We start from the raw sequence: 23002 nt of genomic DNA on the forward strand, positions 1-23002 counted from the left end.
CCGCGTCAGGAAACATTTGTCCTGTTTCCTGACGAACCTTACCTAACCTAACCTAATCTGTCTAGTTCTTAGGATCAGTTTACCCGAAATACACCCCATGTTAGTGGCTTTCTCTTGTGTCTATTTTATTACATGTAAACTACATTATCTGCATACAACAGAAAAGAAATAAAATATTCGTATTCATATTTGTACTTACTTTAGACTTATTATTACTATTTGTACTTCCTGACAAAGACAGGCCATTCCTATACCTACCGCTGGCGGAGTAAGGTAAAGTCATTTTTAGGTTATTTCAGGAATAAATTATCGATCAATTCAGGCCAGGACCGAAACTTTATATTGACCAAGATTGTTTTTTTGTATTTCAAGTGTTAATATTGCTGAAGCCAGTATTGTCATGTTCAAAATCATATAGTTTATAATAAATATTCTGAATAACATTTTCTATGAGTGTTCTCGGCGTCAGCCGCTCTCGATCATTCGTATTATTCAACCACTGACTTTATCCTCATTATACCGTCACATACCTCCACAAATACTGTTTTAAGCATAATTAAATATATTTTAATAGACGTAAGTAAAAAATAATATATAGTCCTTCTAATTTAGGGCAAAACGTAGATAAATAGAGAACTAGTAGGAGGGTGACTGAGGAACCGGACACAGAAATGTCTTCTGCTGCATGAAAACACTCGGGAGCGACCAGTCACTTGTCAAGTCTCGATTTTCCCCTTAAATGTAGACTTGAGGCCTACTACAAGGTTAATTATTTCCTAGATGAATGTCGAGGAAAATTTTAAGGCACGAATACATAACTTCCATCCACATAGAGGTATGCAAGTTAATGGTAGCACTTTGTCAAAATATTTTTGATGTATGTAGACACGCATCAAGTATTAAAAATATCTTAAATTTAACAGTAGTTTTGACAGTACTGTTAATCATGTCTCTTACAGCCTTTAAATTAATTACTTAAAGTTTAAAGAAGCCAGTTTTACTGAAGCTTTTTATCTGCACTTTCATATGCGCTGTATGGCCCTTGTAGGTTTAGCGCTTCTTTTTTTGATAATAATAATAATGCACTTTCATATATCCTTGTCACTGTTTTATTATTTAATTGTCTAGGGAGACGTAATTTTACTAAGATATTCTGAGGAATGATCAGAGGATCTTGCTCAGAATGAAGTCCAGTATTGTGATGTCATCCAATTAAACTAATTTTATTTATATCCCTGAATAGTGTTAGTCAGTGTGTGAGTCAGAGTGTGAGTGTGTGTAAGTGTGAGTCAGAGTGTGGGTCAATGTGGGTCGAGCAGAATGGGTAAAACAGCATGGGTTAAAGTATGGGTCAAACTGTGGGTAGAACCCATGTACTTGTAATAAAGATATTATTATTATTATTATTTATTATTTATTATTTATTATTTATTATTTATTATTATTATTATTATTATTATTATTATTATTATTATTATTATTATTATTATTATTATAGAGCTAGCAGGCCAGTTGACCACTAGAACTCTCAATATTATAAACAGGAGAAAGAGTTGAAGAAGACTACCTTTAAATAATTAATTTTGTATGGTTAATACTGTAACCCAGGATAACCCAAGAAAGCTTATTTCCATTGTGATCTTCAGGTCCTCCTAAAGGATGCGATCCACAGCAGTCAACTAGGTATATATTTACATAATAGATATAGCCATTGTATCAAGTAAACAAATAAATCCTATATGTTATTATGTATGATAATCGCAGTCACCTAAATTTGTGAAACTTTAAATGAACTTAGTTCTGATTGCTCAGTTGGTTGGCAGTATTTTTTAGTATCCTAGTGCATACTGTACATCACAAAATATAAATGCTTTCACAGCATTTCATTGATGCCTTTGGGTCACAAATTTCATAACTGTTCTTGTACACAAGTTCATGACACTGGTCATTCACTATTCATTTGTTAACTATCTCTATTCCTATAGGTAATGTTTCACAAAGCTACACAGCACTTCCATCACAATATTGTATTATTCACAGATTATTTATAGATTCTTATAGTGACATTTTACTGCACATGTCACCATACACTAAATCTGCTTAACTGTGTTTCTTGCTTGCTGACCATCCTCCCCTTGTATATCACTGCACTGTGTCTTCACCATAATTTACCTATAACTGCTGCCTCCTTATGTCAGATTACCTCATCAGGTTAAACCACTGAGTACTTAGAGTCTGTGTGACACAGATAGCAAGGTAGGACAGGTGAGGTGAGGTGAACAGTGTTCGTAAAGTATATACAGTGGACCCTCGAATTTAGTAGTCCCTTTTCTGTATGCAAAACCATTGTTATTCTCTATAAAATGTATTTTTTGTTAATATTTTTTGTTAATACTAGGTTTACCAACAGGTTGTTACTCCAGTAGGGGCTTGTGGAACCTTCTAAAGAAAGTAGTTTATGTACTTTAATACATTATAATTGGTGGTGCAAATTACAGTATGGTGTATGGCATGTACGGTATAAGACTTTGGTATACTAAAGTGTATTAATAAAAGTATGTTCTGTGTTAAATTTGTGTAAAAGGAAATTACAGTAGTGAATAATGTAATGTATTTAATGATTAATAAAGTTTAATGTATACTCTAATTGGAAGCGAAGTTTTTATTATGTTTTAAAGAAGTTATTAAAACAGTTGATTACCATGATTATTTATGGAAATATTGTTTTTACCTGGTATAATATGTATTTATGTGGACTTTATATGCTTTATGTAGGAAAATGAAAGGAAATATCTTCAATAATAATATATAACTATAAAACAAATAAACCTAGTTTTATAATGATTGTTTCAGATGAGGTGCAAATAAAACTTTAAGTGTACAGTGAACGGGTGTTGTGATAAACCATGACTGCAGATGATAAATCTGATGGCTCAGGCTCTTCAAATGGGTCTGCAGCAAGCATCGGAGCTATTGAAAAGATCTTTGCTAGAGAAAATAACGTACGAGCTCGAGTTGGCCTCTATATGAAAGATGGAGTAAAACTTAGAGCAGACTTTCATGCCCTCTATAGAGCTCTTCCTGACTTAAGGTATGCTTTTTTTTATCATATTGTTTATTTTCCTCTGGATATGTGTAATAACAACAGCTTCTGCCATTAACTTTAATGATGCTAGGCTCATCAATTATTAAAATGACATTATTTCAAATGCATGCTTTTTATAAAAGCTCCTTTTACAAGTTTTGTCAACAGTTATATTTTTATCAGTCTTTAGTAAAATGAAATGCATTGTTTTTACTGTTTATGAATTATATTTTACTACAGGAAGAAAAAAGATCGCCGTAAAGTTAGAAGGAAAGCCAAATCTAACAGACATCATAAGGATAAAAAGAAAAAGGTTAGTAATACTACAGTCTTTGCTAGTACATACAGTGCATTCATATTTTTAATTATGTAGTGTATGCAAAAGTGTGAAGGCATTTAATAAAAGGATTCTACTAAAGAGTTATAATAAAATCTAAAACATAGTAACTTTTTAAAAAAGTTACTAATGCCTGTTGTACTTATGCTGATGTAAATTATATGTACGGCAAGTAATTCATGTGGTCGTGAAGTGAAATATTGGCATTAAACCGAAATCCTTCCAAAATGTGATTGAGTGTGCATTAGGAAAGGGGTTGGGGTCCAAGGCTTTTTGTTGGGAGGTAAGCCATATCAAGGGGTGGGTGTTGGGGATGGTGGTCTGGTAGTATTGGGGTTAGGGTGGTAAGGGGTATATGTAGGAACAATGGAGCTGAGGGTGTGTTTATGTGTGCAGTGCAAATCATTTTTACTCTTAAAGGAATTGCTTTTAAAATAAATTTCTACTTGTGGGAGAAAGTAAACTAAGTGTATGTTAAGAATATATATTATTAATAATTTAGTACTATAAAGAACAATTTTAAAATATTATACTGTATACCTGTACACCATATATTTATTTACATTAATGTTCAGTAAGAAACTAAGAATATGATGGACATTATGATAGTGTGTCCTCCACCCACCTCTTGCTGAGATTCTATACAATTATGTTGCCACAAGTTGTTACCTAAAGCATATTTGGATTTGTGGTTTTAATACCATATGATCAGAAATACCTTTGATTTTACACATATATACTCCTTAAAGTACTAACACAAAACTATGTTGGTCATTTTTAAGGCTTTCTTTTTAAAGTGGTGGCAACACACATGCTATTTCTGTGTACAGTCATACAAGATTTTGAGATTGTATGGTACATCTAATTTAAGACAAGGCTTCTGCACCATGTATTGACTTGGTTGTCAGTTCAGTGTCTGCTCTGTGAGTGCATGCTCATGTATCCCTGAATGATGAAATTATATTCCCAGAGAAGAGCAACAGATAATTTTGTGTTTACCGGCCAAGATTTTAAACTTTTGAGCTGTGTTAATGAGAAAAATTTTGCTAAAAAATGGCTTCAAAGAATAAAAATGAAGTAGATAATTGTATAAGCAATGTGAGCAATAAAACTTACCGACTCCTTGTTCAGTGTGGAAATTTAAATAAAGCTGGAGAGTTGGTCAGTGAGAAGAGGAGAGAGCAAGCAATCGGCTTGGAAACTGGTCGCCGTCACTCAGTTGATGAACGATCTGCATCAGTTGGTTTAAAAAAGATATTTGCAAAAAGAAGAGCATCTTGTAGTCCAAACCTTTTGTCCATTCCAGGAAAACATAATGTAGTAACATCTAGCATTTATGCTAATGTTTGGGGAAAGAGGAGGCATTCTCATGCTGGAATATCCACAGAGCCTCATGTGGTATGCAAGGTGGCAGACCTCAGTGTTTTCCAGAATAGGAGGAAATCCATGATATGCTTAGGCACAAACACACCTCAAACACTTAAGGCTCAACACTCTAAAGATATGAGGAGTCAGCATACTTCAAATGCAGGACTGCAGGTGGTCCAAGAAGCAAAATCTGTTGAAACCATTCCATTGTATTTATCACCAAAACCGTCAGTGTCAAATAGTGATGGTTCCAATATAATCCTGAAATACAGAGATTTTTCCACAGATGCAGATTATACCCCAGCTATTAATTCAAGTGAAAAGATGGGTGTAGCAGAAGGGCATAATTACTGTTACAATGTAAACAAAGGAATTATACCTACATTTAGAGTGAGTAAGCCACAGATAGATGAGTCATGTAAATTATTTACATATGGTGATAAAGAAGACCTAGTTATACCATCTACAGAAGCTGCATTACATGATAAAACTGAAAGGCTTGAGGATTCCCAAAGCTTAAAAGATAAAAATCTAGTCTCTCTTTCTCTGCCAAGTACTATTAATGATAAACTGTCAGTCAGGACCACTGTGCTGCAATGTAGTAAGAGTCCACGAGAAGGTGACCCAGGAAAGGACGGCTTATCAACAGAGATGAGGAAATTAAAGTTATTGTTATCAGCTGAGCTGCCATCAAAACGACAGAGAAGAAATGCAGTTACCTACATCACAGACAGTCATCCTGTTTTTGGACTCGCGCTGGAAGACCTCACTACAAGCAGAGAAGCCACTTATAAAAACTCTGAAGCTTGCTGTGAAAATGCAGCTCAAGAAACCAATATTTGTACACACACTTCTTACATAATAAAACAAGACACCTCATTCAACATGACAGATTGGACAGATGAAGTTATCCCTAACTCTTTTTGGAATAATTTCCTTCATCCTGCAGCCTTTCCATCATCTACTCAGAAGTATCATGGTTTTACTATCTTAAACATTTGGATGGTATGAATGATTTTTTAAACATGGAAATTTTGTTTTGCATAATTTGGATTAGAATGCACTTTTTGTGGCTTTTATAGTAGTGACTTGTATATCAGTCTTCAGTTTTTGTGTAGTACTGGAGTGAAAAAAGGTCACAGAGTGGCAAAAGAGGCAGTAGCCCTAAGGCTCCATTTTGTATTAAAAAAGCACTTAAATGGAATAACAGAATGTCAGTCTTAATTTCAAATTACCTTTCATGATTTTATAATGCATTTAATTAATATAAACATGAACAGAATTAAGTATAGGTGTAAGTATAATGTATATATGGTTGAACCAATGAATTCATGAGGGTTAGATTCCTGGAGGCCTTGGGAGTTTTGAAGTTGTTAATAATATGAAATTTTGCATGTCTGAATTAATTAGTTTTTCATATTTTATATTTTTCACATTTTCAGGCCACTTCTCTTGAAATAACAGTCTAATCTGGTTAATACTGACATTCATAAGAATGAAAAAACTGGTCATGGAAAATAAAATTTCCCCTATAAAAGCAATCTGCTGGTGCCACAGTTGTCAGAATTTACTGATAGTGTAGCCAGAAATAGATATCTCCACAGTTGAATATAATTTATCTTGTGCATTAATGTGGTGAACCTGTAAAATCAAGTGCATAGATGTCTGGTAGTATATTTTGCTTTTTGTATTTGTTTAAGAGAGAAAGTACAAATGGTATAAGCCAAGTGGAAATAAAGATACTAATAAAGTGTACAAGGAATCTTCGTACGTATTGCAACATTTCACCCGAGGTTGTGACCCTGTCACATTTGATAATGAAAGGATTACCCTGTTACCAGGGTCTTTATTTCCAGGTAGAATTAACTTCCATTATTCAGATACCCACATGCATGCATTATTTTTAAAAAAAGAATTAAGCCAAATGCTTCACATAACAAAGGGTTTTCCCTAGTATATGCAAGATGATGTATTCCCATAACTGTAATCAGTCTTTAACCAAACTATAAACCCTTCTTTTATATTCGGTACTGAATAGTATATGTAGTTATTTACTGTATATACAGTATACCACATGTACAATTTTCAATAATCTTTATGAATACTGGGCATAATGATGGTTTTAGATGATAATTCTCTCTGACTTGAGTTCTGCCAGGATAAAGACATAGTAAAGCTCATACTTGAGCAAAACAGTGCTATAAAAATGTTTGTTCTGCATTAGTTTTCTTGACACCCACTTGTTGGCCTGTTGCATAGGTAACCATCCTATATAAATACTGTACATTTTTTTATAGGGAGAAGTTGCTGGTGGAAGCAATACGTGCAGCAGCCTAATCCCAGTTCTAGAACTTCCTGGAAATCCTTCATCATTTGCTGTATATGCTCATGTGCGAGGACTTGTTCTTGAGAATGCTGCGCGACAGGCCCAAGGAGTTTACCTGGCCACAACTCAGCCTCTTCCATCAGACTCTGATACCGATGATGATGGAGAAAAAGGGAGAGAACTCACAATGCAGATACCAAAAGTATGTACTGAATTAGATACAAATTTTATTTTAGAACTTCTGAAACACTGTCTGACACACAAATTTATTGCTTTATGAAGGATGAGGTTAATCATAGAATTGATGAGGGAAAAAAGGTGAGTGGTGCATTGAGGTATATGTGGAGTCAAAAAATGTTATCTATGGAGGCAAAGAAGGGAATGTATGAAAGTATAGTAGTACCAACACTCTTATATGGGTGTGAAGCTTGGGTGGTAAATGCAGCAGCAAGGAGACGGTTGGAGGCAGTGGAGATGTCCTGTCTAAGGGCAATGTGTGGTGTAAATATTATGCAGAAAATTCGGAGTGTGGAAATTAGGAAAAGGTGTGGAGTAATAAAAGTATTAGTCAGAGGGCAGAAGAGGGGTTGTTGAGGTGGTTTGGTCATTTAGAGAGAATGGGTCAAAGTAGAATGACATGGAAAGCATATAAATCTATAGGGGAAGGAAGGCGAGGTAGGGGTCGTCCTCGAAAGGGTTGGAGAGAGGGGGTAAAGGAGGTTTTGTAGGCAAGGGGCTTGGACTTCCAGCAAGCGTGCGTGAGCGTGTTAGATAGGAGTGAATGGAGATGAATGGTACTTGGGACCTGACGATCTGTTGGAGTGTGAGCAGGGTAATATTTAGTGAAGGGATTCAGGGAAACCTGTTATTTTCATATAGTCGGACTTGAGTCCTGGAAATGGGAAGTACAATGCCTGCACTTTAAAGGAGGGGTTTGGGATATTGGCAGTTTGGAGGGATATGTTGTGTATCTTTATACGTATATGCTTCTAAACTGTTGTATTCTGAGCACCTTCAAAAACAGTGATTATGTGTGAGTGTGGTGAAAGTGTTGAATGATGATGAAAGCATTTTCTTTTTGGGGATTTTCTTTCTTTTTTGGGTCACCCTGCCTCGGTGGGAGACGGCCGACTTGTTGAAAAAAAAAAAAATAATAAGTGTCTCCATGGGGAAGTGGAACAAAATTCTTCCTCCTTAAGCCATGCATGTCGTAAGAGGCAACTAAAATGCCAGGAGGAAGGGGCTAATAACCCCTTCTCCTGTATACATTACTAAAGTTAAAAAGAGAAACTTTTGTGTTTAGGTGGATGAATTGAGTGAATCAGTTTGTGGGAAAGAATAAGAGGAAATGAAAAAGTAAACCTTTTTGTAAGATGAGAAAGTTTTTCTTTTATTTTTGGGGGGGGGTGTCACCCTGCCTCAGTGGGAGACTGCCAACATGATAAAAAAAAAAGAAGAGCTATTGAAATTTGAGTGTATTGTTTCTTGAGTTGAACTGTTATAATACTATTTATTAAAAATAGCTGATCAGTGCCTGATATCTATAGTCATTTTAAGTCGTATATAATTGTCTTAGAATCTTAAATTGAATTGAATATCCACAAATTGAAATTATTTTGCAAGTAAAGCTTAAGAACATTATGGTAATGTACTGTACACAATATACGTACAATACATAATTAATCTAACTATATTTCTTTCCTTAGATGGTTGGATTGGGGTTAGTGAGTGTATATGAGTTGATACGGGGCTCGGTGTCTGCTTATCCTGCTCTTTGTATTCGTGCGCTTGAGGCCCTCTTAGATATTCTTCAGGGGCAACAGCCAGAAGCTTTGCGCAGTGAACCTCCAGAGGTCATTGGTAAGTGACTGTGTACTGTCTTGCCACTTCACCTGCAACAGGTACATATGTACCTGGTGCAGGTGCAGTGGGAGCATAATGGTAATTAAGAATTAAATAGTTGTTATAGCTGTTACTTTATAGGAATATACTGGTGATCCCTGTTATATGACCACCCAAATTAACCTTCCTCATCCTCCAAGGCTAAGATTGACCCTGAAAAATCTAGGCTTACTTTTCTGTTGCTAATTACAGTATGCAGAGTCAACCCCTACACTCATGACCTAATGGGTTGACTCTGCATACTGTAATTAGCAACGGAAAAGTAAATATGAGATGTAAACAAGGCTGAAATATATTTTGTTGCACAGTTTTGAGGATTAATTTAAGCCTAGTTGTGCTCCATTTGACCTTCCTAGTCTAAAAAGAAAAAAAAAATTATTGCTCTTTTCATTATATAATTCTATGCAGAGTACTGTACATAAAATTTGTGTATTGTATATGTATAACAACAGTAAAGCTTGATCCTTATGGTTGTGTACAAAACTGTATGAGTACAGTATATTGTTTACTGTTTTCTAAAGCAAGTTGAATATATCTAAAGATTCAACCACTAAAAAATTATCCTATATTATTGGTTTCTTTATATAAAATGAAGTATGCATGAATTGTGTGTTTGAAATACGTTTATTTTGATTTTTTTATTAACACATCAGGCGTTTCCCACCAAGGCCGGGTGGCTCGAAAAAGAAAAACTTTCATCATCATTCACTTCATCACTGTCTTGCCAGAGGCATGCTTACACTACAGTTATAAACCTGTAACATTAACACCCCTCCTTCAGAGTGCTGGCACTGTACTTCCCATCCCCAGGAATCAAGTTCGTTCTGCTGGTTTCCCCAAATCCCTTGATAAATGTTACTTTGTTTACACTCCAACAGCACATCAAGTCCTAAAAACCATTTGTCTCCATTTGCTCCTGTATAGCACACACACGCATACTTGCTGGAAGTCCAAGCCCCTTGCACACAAAACCTCCTTTACCCCTTCCCACTAACCTTTCCTTGGTCGACCCCCTACCCTGCCTTCCCTCCACTGCAGATTTATACACTCTTGAAGTCATTCTATTTTGTTTCATCCTCTCTACATGTCCAAACCATCTCTACTTGAAATATAATTACAGTGGACCCCCACATACCGTTGGCATCACATAATGTTAAATCCGCATACCGATACATTTTATCACTAAGATTTTGCCTCGCATACCGCTAAAAAACCCGCTCAACGCTATTCGTCCGAGACGCGTCTAATGTGCGGCCTGAGCCAGCCTCACATGTTCCGCCGGTGGCATTGTTTACCAGCCAGCCTCCGCGGTAACATCCAAGCATACAATCGGAACATTTCGTATTATTACAGTGTTTTTGGTGATTTTATCTGCAAAATAAGTGACCATGGGCCCCAAGAAAACTTCTAGTGCCAACCCTACAGGAATAGGGGTGAGAATTACTATAGAGATGAAGAAAGAGATCATTGCTAAGTATGAAAGTGGAGTGCGTGTCTCCGAGCTGGCCAGGTTGTATAGTAAACCCCAATCAACCATCGCTACTATTGTGTCCAAGAAAACGGCAATCAAGGAAGCTGTTCTTGCCAAAGGTTCAACTGTGTTTTCGAAACAGAGATCGCAAGTGATAGAAGATGTTGAGAGACTCTTATTGGTGTGGATAAATGAAAAACAGATAGCAGGAGATAGCATCTCTCAAGTGATCATAAGTGAAAAGGCTAGGAAGTTGCATGAGGATTTAATTAAAAAAAATGCCTGCAACTAGTGATGATGTGAGTGAATTTAAGGCCAGCAAAGGTTGGTTTGAGAGATTTAAGAAGCGTAGTAGCATACATAGTGTGATAAGGCATGGTGAGGCTGCCAGTTCGGACCACAAAGCAGCTGAAAAATATGTGCATGAATTCAAGGAGTACATAGACAGTGAAGGACTGAAACCTGAACAAGTGTTTAATTGTGATGAAACAGGCCTGTTTTGGAAGAAAATGCCAAGCAGGACCTACATTACTGAGGAGGAAAAGGCACTCCCAGGACATAAGCCTATGAAAGACAGGCTTACTCTGTTAATGTGTTCCAATGCTAGTGGTGATTGCAAAGTGAAGCCTTTATTAGTGTATCACTCTGAAACTCCCAGAGCATTCAGGCAAAAGAATATCCTCAAGGCTAATTTGTGTGTGCTGTGGAGGGCAAACAGTAAGGCATGGGTCACTAGGGACTTTTTCTATGACTGGTTACACCAAGCATTTGCCCCCAATGTGAAAAATTACCTAACTGAAAAGAAATTAGACCTTAAGTGCCTCCTGGTGTTAGACAATGCCCCTGGTCATCCTACAGACGTAGCAGAGCGACTTCGTGGGGACATGAGCTTCATTAAGGTCAAGTTTTTGCCTCCTAATACCACTCCTCTCCTGCAGCCCATGGACCAGCAGGTTATTGCAAACTTCAAAAAACTGTACACAAAAGCTCTGTTTGAAAGGTGCTTTGTAGTGACCTCAGAAACTCAATTGACTCTAAGAGGTTGAACCTACTTCGACTAGTGGATGGTACCACTATGACCCCGCCTCCGCCTGCTTCACCTCACCTCACTACAGTATATAAGCCACGTCTACGGCCCTATGCTGTACATTCTACAAGATTGATGGACTGAACACATCGACTCCAGGTTGAGGGACTGATTACCTCATACTCCTCCTCTCCTTACGCCTTCCTCTTTGTATTGGACTGATGAAGCCACTGTGTGGCGAAACGTTTCCTGAATAAAGATTCCCATATGCTGCATAAGTGTCTCATTCTTCAACTTGTCGGTTTTTCAAACCATTCATCACACTATTATTAATTTAGGGCACTGGAGCACTGATCCACTGTATAGCACTTTATCTAGATTTTTTGGGTTATCCTAGGTAATTTATAATATGTATGATGACTTATGTGTAACTGTGAGAGAGAGAGAGAGAGAGAGAGAGAGATAAATAGATAGATAGATACAGAGAGAGAGATACAGAGAGAGAGATACAGAGAGAGAGAGAGAGAGAGATACAGAGAGAGAGAGAGAGAAAGAGAGAGAGAGAGATAGAGAGAGAGAGAGAGATACAGAGAGAGAGATACAGATACAGAGAGAGATACAGATACAGAGAGAGATACAGGTACAGAGAGAGATACAGATACAGAGAGAGATACAGATACAGATACAGATACAGAGATAGATACAGATACAGAGAGAGATACAGATACAGATACAGAGAGAGATACAGATACAGAGAGAGATACAGATACAGAGAGAGAGAGAGAGAGAGATACAGAGAGAGAGAGAGAGAGAGATACAGAGAGAGAGAGAGATACAGAGAGAGAGAGAGAGAGATACAGAGAGAAAGAGATACAGAGAGAGAGATACAGAGAGAGAGAGAGATACAGAGAGAGAGAGAGATACAGAGAGAGAGAGATACAGAGAGAGAGACAGCCACATTCGGTCAGCCAACCACCCACCCACCCACCCACCCACCTGGCCAACCACAGACCCAGCCACCCAGCCGGATACGTATTACACATGTTCCAGAGTCGTTTCTCTTTACTTAGGGTATAGGTTATACTACATTCTGGCAGGATGACACTACCAGTGGTATTCTCCCATTCCACTGTGTCGACATTACATAAAGATAATAGTAACATATGATACTGTATGCGATGTAACATTTACAATACAGAACACTACCATGTATACATTATATACAGTACATAAATAATTAAAATATAACAATGGAAGTAAATTATGGTAAAAAGAATGAAATAATGATTGTACATTACATTACAGTATTATGTAGGTAGTTTATATAAGAAAGGTTTGACATTATGCCCTACCCAATATGTCGGAAATTTTCAAAGGTTCAACTTACGTCCATTTTGACTTATGACCGGTTGGTCGGAACCAAGCTTGGTCGTAAGTCGGATGGTAGGTGTATACGTATATTGTTTTTATTAGAAAAAGTCTTTTCCTAGTTAAAGAGTTAAAAACTGTCATCCTTTCCAGATGCATTGTTTAGTTTGCTGTTACGGCTGGCTACAGCAAGTAATGGAGATGTCTTGACATGCCCTTCCTCCCCTTTAGTGGGTGTGGCATGTGCTTGTCTCCTTTCCCTAGTAGTAGCACGAGGTGAAACAGGAAAATTCCTGAGAGCGACAGCAGACATCCTTATGACCTCTCGTCAGCTTGCCAGTCAGAGTATTCAGGTCAGTAAAACAAATGATCCTTAACTAAAGGATATAGTGAGTAGTTTAATTAGTATTTACTGTATTAATTTAATTTGGCTGTTAATTTTGTCAGATATTTAATTTTTAATTTTGTAAATACCAAGAAATGTATATTTTTGTTTTTGTGTTCTCTTGCAGAATCAAGTCCTGAATAACAATAACTAAATCCTTCATTAACCCTTTGACTGTCGAGGTCGTATATATACGTCTTATGAGGTACCGTGTTTGACGTATATATACTCATAAATTCTAGCGGCTTCAAATCAAGCAGGAGAAAGCTGGTAGGCCCACATGTGGGATAATGGGTCTGTGTGGTCAGTGTACACCATATAAATTCAAGAATTCAAGAATTATGTGGATTAAAGTAAAGGTTGGATGCGAGAAGTGGGTCATAATAAGCGTGTATGCACCTGGAGAAGAGAGGAATGCAGAGGAGAGAGAGAGATTTTGGGAGATGTTAAGTGAATGTATAGGAGCCTGTGAACCAAGTGAGAGAGTAATTGTGGTAGGGGACCTGAATGCTAAAGTAGGAGAAACTTTTAGAGAGGGTGTGGTAGGTAAGTTTGGGGTGCCAGGTGTAAATGATAATGGGAGCCCTTTGATTGAACTTTGTATAGAAAGGGGTTTAGTTATAGGTAATACATATTTTAAGAAAAAGAGGATAAATAAGTATACACGATATGATGTAGGGCGAAATGACAGTAGTTTGTTGGATTATGTATTGGTAGATAAAAGACTGTTGAGTAGACTTCAGGATGTACATGTTTATAGAGGGGCCACAGATATATCAGATCACTTTCTAGTTGTAGCTACACTGAGAGTAAAAGGTAGATGGGATACAAGGAGAATAGAAGCATCAGGGAAGAGAGAGGTGAAGGTTTATAAACTAAAAGAGGAGGCAGTTAGGGAAAGATATAAACAGCTATTGGAGGATAGATGGGCTCATGAGAGCATAGGCAATGGGGTCGAAGAGGTATGGGGTAGGTTTAAAAATGTAGTGTTAGAGTGTTCAGCAGAAGTTTGTGGTTACAGGAAAGTGGGTGCAGGAGGGAAGAGGAGCGATTGGTGGAATGATGATGTAAAGAGAGTAGTAAGGGAGAAAAAGTTAGCATATGAGAAGTTTTTACAAAGTAGAAGTGATGCAAGGAGGGAAGAGTATATGGAGAAAAAGAGAGAGGTTAAGAGAGTGGTGAAGCAATGTAAAAAGAGAGCAAATGAGAGAGTGGGTGAGATGTTATCAACAAATTTTGTTGAAAATAAGAAAAAGTTTTGGAGTGAGATTAACAAGTTAAGAAAGCCTAGAGAACAAATGGATTTGTCAGTTAAAAATAGGAGAGGAGAGTTATTAAATGGAGAGTTAGAGGTATTGGGAAGATGGAGGGAATATTTTGAGGAATTGTTAAATGTTGATGAAGATAGGGAAGCTGTGATTTCGGGTATAGGGCAAGGAGGAATAACATCTTGTAGGAGTGAGGAAGAGCCAGTTGTGAGTGTGGGGGAAGTTCGTGAGGCAGTAGGTAAAATGAAAGGGGGTAAGGCAGCCGGGATTGATGGGATAAAGATAGAAATGTTAAAAGCAGGTGGGGATATAGTTTTGGAGTGGTTGGTGCAATTATTTAATAAATGTATGGAAGAGGGTAAGGTACCTAGGGATTGGCAGAGAGCATGCATAGTTCCTTTGTATAAAGGCAAAGGGGATAAAAGAGAGTGCAAAAATTATAGGGGGATAAGTCTGTTGAGTGTACCTGGTAAAGTGTATGGTAGAGTTATAATTGAAAGAATTAAGAGTAAGACGGAGAATAGGATAGCAGATGAACAAGGAGGCTTTAGGAAAGGTAGGGGGTGTGTGGACCAGGTGTAACAGTGAAACATATAAGTGAACAGTATTTAGATAAGGCTAAAGAGGTCTTTGTGGCATTTATGGATTTGGAAAAGGCGTATGACAGGGTGGATAAGGGGGCAATGTGGCAGATGTTGCAAGTGTATGGTGTAGGAGGTAGGTTACTGAAAGCAGTGAAGAGTTTTTAGGAGGATAGTGAGGCTCAAGTTAGAGTATGTAGGAAAGAGGGAAATTTTTTCCCAGTAAAAGTAGGCCTTAGACAAGGATGTGTGATGTCACCGTGGTTGTTTAATATATTTATAGATGGGGTTGTAAGAGAAGTAAATGCGAGGGTCTTGGCAAGAGGCGTGGAGTTAAAAGATAAAGAATCACACACAAAGTGGGAGTTGTCACAGCTGCTCTTTGCTGATGACACTGTGCTCTTGGGAGATTCTGAAGAGAAGCTGCAGAGATTGGTGGATGAATTTGGTAGGGTGTGCAAAAGAAGAAAATTAAAGGTGAATACAGGAAAGAGTAAGGTTATGAGGATAACAAAAAGATTAGGTGATGAAAGATTGAATATCAGATTGGAGGGAGAGAGTATGGAGGAGGTGAATGTATTCAGATATTTGGGAGTGGACGTGTCAGTGGATGGGTCTATGAAAGATGAGGTGAATCATAGAATTGATGAGGGAAAAAGAGTGAGTGGTGCACTTAGGAGTCTGTGGAGACAAAGAACTTTGTCCTTGGAGGCAAAGAGGGGAATGTATGAGAGTATAGTTTTACCAACGCTCTTATATGGGTGTGAAGCGTGGGTGATGAATGTTGCAGCGAGGAGAAGGCTGGAGGCAGTGGAGACGTCATGTCTGAGGGCAATGTGTGGTGTGAATATAATGCAGAGAATTCGTAGTTTGGAAGTTAGGAGGAGGTGCGGGATTACCAAAACTGTTGTCCAGAGGGCTGAGGAAGGGTTGTTGAGGTGGTTCGGACATGTAGAGAGAATGGAGCGAAACAGAATGACTTCAAGAGTGTATCAGTCTGTAGTGGAAGGAAGGCGGGGTAGGGGTCAGCCTAGGAAGGGTTGGAGGGAGGGGGTAAAGGAGGTTTTGTGTGCGAGGGGCTTGGACTTCCAGCAGGCATGCGTGAGCGTGTTTGATAGGAGTGAATGGAGACAAATGGTTTTTAATACTTGACGTGCTGTTGGAGTGTGAGCAAAGTAACATTTATGAAGGGATTCAGGGAAACCGGCAGGCCGGACTTGAGTCCTGGAGATGGGAAGTACAGTGCCTGCACTCTGAAGGAGGGGTGTTAATGTTGCAGTTTAAAAACTGTAGTGTAAAGCACCCTTCTTGCAAGACAGTGATGGAGTGAATGATGGTGAAAGTTTTTCTTTTTCGGGCCACCCTGCCTTGGTGGGAATCGGCCAGTGTGATAATAAATAAAATAAAAATTCTAGCGGCTTCAAATCAAGCAGGAGAAAGCTGGTAGGCCCACATGTGGGATAATGGGTCTGTGTGGTCAGTGTACACCATATAAAAAAAGTCCTGGAGCACGCAGTGCATAATGAGAAAAAATAACTCCGACCGTTTTTTTTTTAATTTAAATGCCGAATTTGTGGTCTATTTTCGTATAGTATTTATAGTTGTATTCTCGTTTTCTTGGTCTCATTTGATAGAATGGAAAACATATTATAGAAATAGAGGTGATTTTGATTGATTTTACTATAAAAAGAACCTGGAAATGGAGCTCAAAGTAGGGGAAATGTTTGATTTTTGCCGATGTTCAAAAGTAAACAAATGATGTCATTGTCCAATAAATGTCCAACTAGCCATTCTAATATGCAGTCATGAATGGGTTGACATTATTTATACAATTATTACAGTATTGCAGTAGTCGGCATAACAGTAAATCTTCTATTTTTTGTTTGAATAAAAATTCAAAATAGAAAGCAAGAGTAATATCAGAGGGGCCTGGAGACGTGACTGATGAACAAAGAAAATGTTATTTTAGAGCCAGGAATGTCTGCATTGTTCATTCTGGACCTTATTTTGAAATTGTCATATTTTTTAATTTTCGTGAAATTGGCCAAATTTCAAATTTCTGACCACGTTATTGGGTAGTTGAAATAGGTAAATGGGCAGTTTCTTGTACTCAATCGATAGAAAAAATGGAGTTCTAAAGAAATAGCTGAGTTTGGTCGACTGGAACAATGGAATTAGCCGAAAATAGGGCTTAAACTGGGTGAAATTGCTGATTTGTAAATATCGCCGAGGTCGCTAACTTCTTGAGAGCGTAATTCCGTCAGTTTTCCATCTAATTTCGTGTTTTTGGTGTCATTACAATCGGGAAAAAATTCTCTATCATTTCATAAGAATTTTTTTTTTTTTTTATTTTGCAACACCAGGAGACCCTTCAGGATTGGGGGTTGCGACAGTCGAGGGGTTAAAGCATTTTGCATACTGTACAAATCTGATATCTAGGGTCCCCTGTTAAATGCCCAGTTAAAGCCTGTATTCTTAATATTTTTTTATTTGTGGCTGCTGGAACTGTCAGGCAACTTTTTCATCCACTCTGAATATGTTTTCGACAATGAATTTAAAATATTTGTGACCTGGATGTGGTAATTGTAATTTTTCTCTTCTTTAAATGAGTGGCAGTTACTCATATATGATACTTCAAAATTGAGCTATATAAAGGAGCAGACTACAGCTTCATTTGGTACATAGTCATTTTATATAAAGGTTTTGAGATTATAACAAGGACCTACTAGACTGGGAGAAATTAATGGTGGTGTTTTGCTTTACCTGGAGTTTACCTGGAGAGAGTTCCGGGGGTCAACGCCCCCCGCGGCCCGGTTTGTGACCAGGCCTGGTAAATAAATTTGTCCAAATGAAAACCAGAGTAAATCTTGGAGTTAGTAGTTGCAGTAAGCTGCCAAGTTTATAATTAAAGTACAGAAGAACTGAAGTTCTCTAATGATTTATTAGAGAACTTGTTAAATACTAAAGGAAAGCATCAATTAAAAGTTGATTTGTTTACCTAAAATTATTATTGAAAGTTTTACATCATTTATGCTATTGCCACAGTATTATTAGACAAAGGTTTTACTTTTTCCTCTCAGGTACCAGTGATTTTGACATTCCTTCAGCGTAGTGTTCACGCAGTACTGCTGGGCAAAACTTCTCGTCCTGACTGGCTGATATGTGGAGTGCCAAAATCTGCATTAATTGACAAATTCTCTGTTAAAATCATGACAGGTAAAAAAAGCTGCTTTTAGCTCAGCATGTTTATAGGAGCACACAGTGTGTTCCAGAATTGTTCATAAATTCATTTGTATCTTAAATGATTTTTAATCTATATCCATAAACTGTGTTTGGGAGACAACTTTGACAGCCCTACTGTGGGCTTGTTTTTCTTAACCCTTAAACTGTCCAAACGTAGATCTACGTTTTCTCAACATTTGAAAGTATATAAAAAAAGTATATCTTTTTTTTTTTACGTTTGAAAATGTGTAAAAAAACTTTGAACTATGTTTTTTTTTGTTATATTTGAAAATATATAAAAAAATGTAGATCTACTTTTGGAGCACTACGCATATGAACGTAGATGTGCTTGGACAGTTTAAGGGCTAAAAGATTATAGAAATACATAACTAAGTCTATATGTAGATTATTTTGAAACTTCTGCCTACCAATCTTGGTGTATGTCCATTTTCTCTGGATAAACTATGTAAATGGTGTCTTTGGTATGCTGCAACATGACTAATATCTTTCAACCCTTTCTTATTTTCTTGACAATCTAACTCCATCTGTCAAGTTTAAAGCAGAATGTGAATTTTCCTCAATAATATATCTACTGATGTGTGACTCATATTTCTGCATTTCTATTCCTTTTGTTCTCTTCATTACATTTGTGAAACTGAAACAATATTGGGTTGGAAATTTTCTGTAATATTGCCCAGTCAAACGTGACAAATAATGATAGTTTAAGATTATTTCCAAATCATATCAGTACAGAGAAGCAAAAAATGCTTTCTTTCTAGGAACAGTTGTAGGGAGGGAGTTAAAGGAAATTTTAAGTGTTAAGGGCCTGAGCATTCAGCAGGCTTGGGTAAATGTGGGAAATTGGAGTGAGTGGAGACAGTTGGTTTTTAATGAACATTCTGTTGAAGCATGAGCAAGGTAACTTTCTTGAAGTGATTCAGTGAATCTGGTTAGCTGGACTTATGTCCTGGAAGTGGGAATGGCAGTGCCTGCTCCCAGAAGGAAGGATGGGGATGTTCCAGTCAGAGAATAATTTGACTTTTGATGTCAGAACACTTTTGGCAAGACATCTGTTGAATGAATAATGGTAAATGTGTTGACTTCTTCAGGTCACTCTGCCTTAACGGGAAATTACCTTTGAGGGGGAAAATATTAAGTGTAATTTTGAAAGGATTTTTTTTTTAAAGCAGAATAATAATATATGATGTAACTGCAAACAGTAGCATTTCTCCATGTGCCTCAACTTTCCCTGAATTTTATTTCTTTACCAGATGGAGAGGAGTCTAAGGAAGACAGTACAATGACCTGTGATGGTCATTACCTCTATATTCACAATGCTCATGGACTTTTCAAGATTGGCTCTGGCTTTGGTGGAACAATGAAAGGTCATGTTTATATCCATCGACCAGACTTTTATCCAAAGCAAAAAGGATGGCTTGGTTTTGCTCATGTAAGTAAAATAGTCGAATTATGGGTAGAGGGATAAATCAGTATTTGAGTATTACATAATTGTAAACATTCACAAGGCCATGTGTAAGTAAATGGCTATGTAAACTATTAGTTGTTGTATTAAGAAAAATATTGTTTTATGTAATTTCTTTGTTTTTGCAGGGTGATGTGTTTTACCGGCCAGAAGGAAGTAATGGTGAATTAGTTGTTATAGATCGTGAGGTGTTAAAGGTCTCAGAAGTGTACCAGTGTTCAGCTCCAGGATGGTCTCGAGGGTTACCATTTAGTGATGGTATTAACATCGGGCACATCTCTCCTGACAGAGAAGTATGTAGCACCAAATTGCATCAGTTCTATAAATTAACTTGTCTGAAGACTAATTTGATTTTAACATGATAATTCTCCCCAAGTCATTGGGAATCTCCATAAAACTTTTCACAAGCAAGTGACTTGTAGTAATCTGATCATTGAAGATTGCCACACATTGCTGTGGTGGTGGTTGGCTCATTCCTCACTCATTCCAGCTGAAGAGGCCATGTGATGTGTTACAACAAGGAATGTTCTAGATCTTTGTTAATAGTATTTTATTTATTATTTTCGGTCTTTACTGATACCTTAGTAGTTTTTCTGTAATTTATTTTCATATTGTAATGCTAACAATTATGTTAGAAAACACTTGGTGATGAGAAAAACTTGTCTATAATCGAGTTCCTCTGGAACAAGTGCCTTTCTAACCTATTTTCATATTAATGTGAAATTATCGACACACATGCTGGCACTGTGTTAAGTACATATACACTCAGTGTCCACTTTATAGGTACATCTTGTTGTAATGTAAATATTTAATCAGCCAATCATGTGGCAACACCTCAATGCCTGAAAGTTTGTAGATATGGTCAAGAGGTTCAGTTGTTGTTCAGACCGAGGTTAAGAATAGGGAAATAATATGATCTAAGTGACTTTGACCATGGAATGATTGATGGTGCCGGACAGGGTGGTTTAAATATCCCAGAAGCTGCTGATTTCCTGATATTTTCATACGTTACAGTCTCTAGAATTTACAGATAATGGTGTGAAAAAAAAACACAACATTCACACCTAGCCAGACCGGACAGCAAATGCCCAGCTTTGATGGGCACCAGAGTCTTGTCTGATCTGGGTTGGTGTGGATAGTACTGTATACTTTATCCCAAAGTTCATAGGTTCAAGCCTCCTCTGGCCTGAGATATATGTTTGTAGAATATTTTGTTGCTGCTGAAAATTATGAACATTCTATTATCTTTAGTTGGTCAGTGCATTTAGGAGAGGAAATCTAAAACTAATCACCATCCAAGTACCAGCTGCTCTGGAGCAGATGTCTAGCTTGGCTGGGTGCCAGAGTCATGTCTAGTCTGGTTTGTCTAGTCTGGCATGTGTGTGTATCACATGCATATGCATCACACACATGCAAATGCATGCGCCCCACACACTACACACACACCCTCAGTTATATGTTCTATATGTATTTTTTTGTTTCAGGATGGTTTTGTGGTCAGGACTTACAATCCTCTTGTGAAGCCTATGCCTCTTGTAAATGAGCTGAGTCTCAACTTGGCTATTAAATGTATACAGGTAAGGCAAATGTACAGAAACTAAGTTCAGTGTAATTTCATTTTGAGTTAGTTGAATTAGATGGTTTATAATGACAAAAAAACTGATGGTTTTTGTTGTCTAAGTTATTAATAGGTAATATAATTATATACTCTGTAGTGTAAAACACCCTTCTGGCAAGACAGTGATGGAGTGAATGATGGTGAAAGTTTTCTTTTTCGGGCCACCCTGCCTTGGTGGGAATCGGCCAGTGTGTTAATAATAAAAAAATAAAACTAATAAATCTGGTAATGCAGATTTCTGTTATTTTGAAGACATATAGCTTTCTGGTCACTGCTCCATAAACTGTTCTAATGATGAATCTATTCTGACAATGTTTATGCAAACACACAAAAGCTCTCAGGTGTTTCAGTTCTGTTAATATTTTCATTGGTATTTTTCTTACATAGTGTAGATAAAATTTTGTTACATAATATTTGCTGTAATACTGCTAGAGCTGTCCCAAAGGCAAGGCTGTGTCCTTGTGGTCACTCTTCTAATTACAGGTGTCCCTAGCTTCATGTGATAGGTGAGTTCCTGACCCATGGTGCATACAGTGAAATCACATAATGCTAACTTAGAGTAACAAGTAAAATGTAGGGATAGGTGCTGAAACTTTGCAAAATTCTACATCTCTTGACTAATGTTTACTCAGAAAATGTCTTACCACACATGCACCAAACTCTTACGTACAAAAAATGAATTTGATCAAAAGCTTCTGAGAAAAAATACAAGTCAAAATTCAGTCATAATCAATTATGCTATATGTTAACCTGTTAATTGTGGAAGGCCTTGTATTGTTAGTTTTTCCCATGTGGAAAGTTTGAAAAAAAAGTATTTTTTACAGTTTGTAAGGGATATTTTTCTAAACAGAGCTATGAAAAGAAAAATGAAATCAAAAGTAAACTTGAAGATGCAGAAAAAATAATCACTCATTGGCAACAGTGGCATAAATGTGCGTAGCGGTACTTATGTTTCACAATTTTTTTTTTTAAACGAATGGCCTCCAGTCAAGGTAGGATGATCCAAAGAAGAAAACACACTTCCCATCATTCATTCAGTCTGTCTTTCCAGATGTGTTCTGACATCACAATTCAGATTTCCCTCCAACTGCAACATCCTTACCAAATTATGGTTGTTTTCTATTTTTTTCATTGTCTAGCACTAGTTTCTTATGATATAAAATGTATGATATTTCAAGACTTTTTTTAGTAATCTTCATACACAAGTATCTCATCAAAAAATAATTGGAAATAATCAAGTACAGTAGAATCATATGTTATTGTACAATTCTGCTGAAATCCACTGTTAATATCATCAAATTGTAATAAATTTGGAACAAATAAGGTATCTTCTTGCCAGTTACAAATCATGTTTGCTTTGCTCTCAGCATTAATGAAATGTTCTCAGAATTACTCAGTGTAGATTTGAGTTTACTTCAGGGTTAGCTTTCTGTGTACACTAAAGTAATCTCTCCTTCCTTGTTTTTAGCACTTTTCATGATTATCATAATTTTACATATAAAATTTTTCACATATGCTGAACCTTCTCCAAAGATTTTATGACACTGATGAACACCCAAAC

The 23002-nt window shown here is 37.0% G+C and overlaps 1 protein-coding gene across 4 annotated transcripts in view; it reads left to right on the top strand.

Annotated features, from left to right (window-relative positions):
• The first annotated feature begins 679 nt into the window (after positions 1-679).
• The window catches only part of hiw (MYC binding protein highwire), a 300830-nt gene continuing 278507 nt past the window's right edge, over positions 680-23002 (top strand). For all 4 annotated transcript variants that reach the window (XM_053789308.2, XM_070094063.1, XM_070094064.1 and 1 more), the window contains exons 1-10: positions 680-835; positions 2854-3091; positions 3326-3398; positions 7088-7318; positions 8823-8976; positions 13038-13237; positions 18199-18334; positions 19612-19790; positions 19952-20116; positions 21308-21400. In XM_053789308.2, coding sequence (XP_053645283.1) covers positions 2907-3091; positions 3326-3398; positions 7088-7318; positions 8823-8976; positions 13038-13237; positions 18199-18334; positions 19612-19790; positions 19952-20116; positions 21308-21400 — 1416 coding nt within the window. In that variant the 5' untranslated portion in view covers positions 680-835; positions 2854-2906. The remainder of the gene's footprint in view (positions 836-2853; positions 3092-3325; positions 3399-7087; positions 7319-8822; positions 8977-13037; positions 13238-18198; positions 18335-19611; positions 19791-19951; positions 20117-21307; positions 21401-23002) is intronic.

Source organism: Cherax quadricarinatus, chromosome 44 (assembly GCF_038502225.1).
Source record: "Cherax quadricarinatus isolate ZL_2023a chromosome 44, ASM3850222v1, whole genome shotgun sequence".
Classification (NCBI taxonomy): domain Eukaryota; kingdom Metazoa; phylum Arthropoda; class Malacostraca; order Decapoda; family Parastacidae; genus Cherax; species Cherax quadricarinatus.